Source organism: Trypanosoma grayi, assembly GCF_000691245.1.
Source record: "Trypanosoma grayi strain ANR4 Tgr_257_V1, whole genome shotgun sequence".
Taxonomy (NCBI): Eukaryota; Euglenozoa; class Kinetoplastea; order Trypanosomatida; family Trypanosomatidae; genus Trypanosoma; species Trypanosoma grayi.
In genome coordinates this window covers 14,438-18,760 of record NW_008825876.1, presented here as the reverse complement: position 1 = coordinate 18,760, position 4,323 = coordinate 14,438, and the positions used below count along the sequence as shown (strand labels likewise).

The following is a 4,323-nucleotide window of genomic DNA, read 5'->3' as shown; positions in this document are numbered from 1 at the left end:
GTGTGTGTGTGTGTGTGTGTGTGTGGGTGCCTCCTGTGGTGCTGCTGCGGCGCACGCCCCCTTTCGCCTTTGCTCCTCTCTCTCTCTCTCTCTGGCTTGACTGCCGCACACGTACGCAACTGCTGCCGGGTCGCGGGTGTGTGTGTGTGTGTGTGTGCTGCGAAGAAGGAACGGATAAAGCGAAGGAAAAAGGAAAGGGATAAAGGGGAACGAAAGAAACAACACAAAGGAAAGGCAAAAAAAAAGGGGGGGATAAAAAGAACACGAACAAGACAGCCAGAGGTAGCAGAAAACAGTAACAGCAACAAGAATAACTGGAAAGGTTCTTGTGTGGTGTGTTTTCTCTTCCCCCTCCCCCAGACCTTCAGCCAGAACTTACATAGTTGACAGTTCGCTGTCGTTGTGGCTGCTGCTACGGGTTTACTGCACGTTGCCCTGCTTCCGTGTGCGTGCGTGTGATTATCTGCGCTTGCTTGGGTGAGGCGGCAACAAGTGCGGTATCGGCAGCAACAGCAGCTGAACAGGCTCAGGGACGAGAGAGTGGGCCACGTGCGCGACGCAACTGCGGCGGGTGTTTGACGGTCAACCGATCAAGCAAGCAGAACAAGAGGGAGCAGAGGTGAACTCGCGCTTTACACATAGGATAGGACGCGTGCAGAAGGAGTAGCAAGACTCAAGGCAAGGCGAAGCTCTATTTTTTTCCTCTTCTTCTTCTTCTTGCTGTTGTTGTTGTGGCAGCTTCTCTTGTTTAATTAGTTTTGGTTTCACCGTCTCTCCTCTTCACCCCGGGTGAATTTTTGTTGTTGTTGTTTTCGTTTCGTTTGCGTCACCGCGTGAGCAACTACCAGTGTTGTTGCTGATCTCTGTTGCGAGCCTTTTGCGTTGAGAAGGCAACAGCAGTAGCAGCAGCCAGGGGACACTACTGCCGGAAGTCTGCAGCTGTGGAGGGATTTGATTAAAGTAGAGTCGTCACTGCGTGGGGCAAGTATACACAAGCGTGTTGCGTGCGTGTACTTCCACATTTACTTGCGTTAGAATCACAAAAAAGAAAAGGCGGCGGTGGTGGGGATCAACCTCGGGACGGCAGCTGCTTGTGAGTAGACGCAACAAAAGGCAAGGAAAAGGCGCGTGTGCTTGTCCGAAAGGAAGGAGCGTGTGAGGAATAGTGGGCACTCTTCTTGTTTGCTAACTGCTACGGTACGTTGCTGTGACGTCGTCGGGTGGGGTCCTCGTGTTTTTTTTTTCTTCTGTGCTTTTGGATCACAGTGGGTCCTGCTGAAGTACGCGTGGAATTGAGACCGAGGCGGACCTGAAGGCGGAAGAAAAAGAACCGCAGCAACATCTATACAAGGATAAGGAATACCCTTGTGTAGGAGCTACTGCTTGTCTGTCTGTGTGTGCGTGTGTGTGTGTGTGTGTGTGTGCGAAGACGAAGGTGGCATTGTATAGTGCTTTTTTTTGGTGTATCCCACTCAGAGAATAAGGAGTGTGGAACATGTACAATAATCACACAACTGTAGGATTAAGGAGCGGCAACGTGTCGCAGACAAACAACCACACCACGGAGCCAAATCAGCGCTTCACACCAAACGCCGAGACGCTAGCGCCGTACCCAGATGGGTTTCGCGTGCCACAGCAGCAGGAGGAATGCAGGCCTAACCCAGCGTTTTTGCGCACAGCAAACAGCCGCGCATTACGCACGGCACCAGCGCTTTTGTCGCGGCCAGCAAGTGCCACCGCAGGCATAATTACAAGTAGCTTTGTGCCGAAGCCAACATCGATGCGTAGCACAACAACAAACCCAGTAGTGGTAGGCATCATTAACAGCAGTTACACCAACGGCCTTGGGTACTGGACAGTTGTGTACAAGACAAAGAATGGTGCCCGCGCTGGTTCTTCGAAGGTGATGCCCCCACGGGGAAAGGGGGCCCTCACCTTCGATAGCGTTGTTGGTGCAATTGAGGAAAATGCGAAGCTGCTGAACTTCGCAGTGCTGTACGTGCGGTACCTTGACAAGGACTTTGACGCGTACGCGCTGTTGACGCCACGTACTGTGCAGAATTGCACCGATGCGTTCGAGGCTGTGGTGGAATTCCCGGAGACAAACTCGGAGTCGAGCCGCACGCAGCCGCTGGAAGGCAGCGCTGGACTATCGAGCGCCGGAACAAAGACCGTCGATGAGGTGGAGAACGCAGAGGCGCGTGGAGAAAACAACACTCTAGTGGAGAACCTCGAGGAGAGAATAAACTACGGCCCGACGTCGGCCGTGCTCGAAGAGCACTCTGGAACAGCACCAGAGGTACCAGTAATAACAACGGTGCCAGAAAAAGGACGAGGAGGAGGATTGTTCCGTAATGCTCCACCGCTCTCGGGGCAGCAGCAGCGGCGGCTGCGGTCTGCGCGCACACGGCGTGAGTCGGAGCGCAAAGCGCTGGAGCTGGCGGCAACGCAGCAGAGGGATACACAGTTCGAAGAGGAGAAAAGGCGTGACAGGATCGTGATGGAGGAGCGCGGATCGCGGCTCAACCTCAAGGTGATGGAGAGCCGCCACCTCTGTGCTCTGAAGAAGGCTGTGAGGCCGTTGCCGAGCGTGCACTACAGTGACGCGAGGCCGCTCCCGCCCACCGTGAGCGTACACCCGCCGCCGGCGGAAGAGCAGCGGCTGGTGCTGCCACCCGTCGTGAAGAAGTCGCTCTGCATCGTTCTCAACGGGGACGAGGAATGCCCGCTGCTCTGCGAGGATCGGGACCAATTGTACGAAGCCATCGCACAGGACGTCTCGTCGTGCCTCGACGTCCCACGCGACAACATCGCAGTGGAGAGCAACAAGGCCGACTCTCCCTCGGTGGAGATGATAGTACGTCACGACGGCACACGTAGCGTCGAGGAGTTGCAGAGCATGATCGTCACATGCGAGTTCCCCAGCGTCTCGCAGGTGCACGAGCAGTCGCATCAGCACTCGCCATCGTTCGCGTCGACGACAGAGACGACTGAGATAACTGACCCGGAGAGGATGGTGATGCTTCCACCAGCGGCGCCAATCGCCGCTCCACGCGCAACATTGGCGGGGAATAGTGCAGGCATCAGACCACTTGACAAGAAGTCACTCAGCGAAAAATTAGAAACGTGGCTTCCTGCGTCTCGCAACGTGGAGCCGAATCTCGCGGCTTCTTCCAACACAACGACACCAACCGAGCGTGCACGGGTGTACCTGCGCAAACGGCTTGAGTCCCTGAATGAAACTCTAGAGGGGCTCCAACGGCTGCGCCACACGGGCTTAACGCCGCAATCTCACTTAGTCCCGCGTCACACAAAACCACCATTGTCCGGCGAAATCGCCTTCTCACGTACTGGCGCCGATGCTTCACATTTTACGTACACGTCATCCGCAGAACCAGACTCCTCTCGTCCGGTGGACCACGCTGCATTACCGGCAGACGACTGGAAACCGTCGCAGCACCACGAGGAGCAGCGAGAGAAAGATTTCACAACAACGGGCGAGCCCAAGCACCCCCAACTGGACGCAGCAGCAATAGATTACCAATCAAACGAGGAAATTGAGGACAGCGCCGCCCAACTGCAGACATCTCTGCAAAAGGAAATAGAAACTCTCAATAACGCCCTAAACGCACTCCAAACACCGCTCCGTGGTGACAAAGAAAGATCATCGCATCCAGTGCACTCAACAACAGAAGAAACCGATGACCATGGCATCATCACGACACCACAAGGCGCTTATACAGAAGCCATTGAAGAATCACAAAACGACAACGTAGAAACTACTGCACATCTTGAGGCGCCAACAGAAGACAACGCAGCAGAGGAGAAACGCACCTTACACGTCTACATTACCATACCACAACTACTAGAAGAATCCCAACAACCGAGCATATCCACCCACTTCAGAAACACTCAAGAAGACTGGGAAAGCACTCCGATTATTCCTACAAAGGAGGCCATCCAACTACCGGTGGAGGACGAAACCATCACCACCACAACAAAAGATATCACAACTACGTCTCGTATCGCTGACAAACACAGTGAGCTCCACGCTGCCGAGAAGGAGGAGAGCGTGCACGAGCCTGAGGAGATGCGCGAGCTGGACGAGGTCGAGTCTCCAGTCAAGGCTGAGGAGCCCGAGGTGGCGCCGCTGCACGCTGCCGAGAAGGAGGAGAGCGTGCACGAGCCTGAGGAGATGCGCGAGCTGGACGAGGTCGAGGCTCCACGCCTTCATGAGACGGACGGCGGTGCTGTGCCAGAGGAGGCTGGGCAGCCACAGCTGTACACGACCGAGGAGGCGGAGGTGGAGCCGTTGCCGCTGGA

The 4,323-nt window shown here is 55.4% G+C and overlaps 1 protein-coding gene across 1 annotated transcript in view; it reads left to right on the top strand.

Moving 5' to 3' along the window:
- Window positions 1–1,495: 1,495 nt before the first annotated feature.
- DQ04_02571080 (putative microtubule-associated protein Gb4) overlaps window positions 1,496–4,323 on the top strand; it is a gene marked incomplete at both ends in the record, with an annotated part of 3,066 nt that continues 238 nt past the window's right edge. Inside the window, one exon of the mRNA XM_009312010.1 lies at window positions 1,496–4,323. This exon is cut by the window's right edge and continues 238 nt beyond it. Coding sequence (XP_009310285.1) covers window positions 1,496–4,323 — 2,828 coding nt within the window.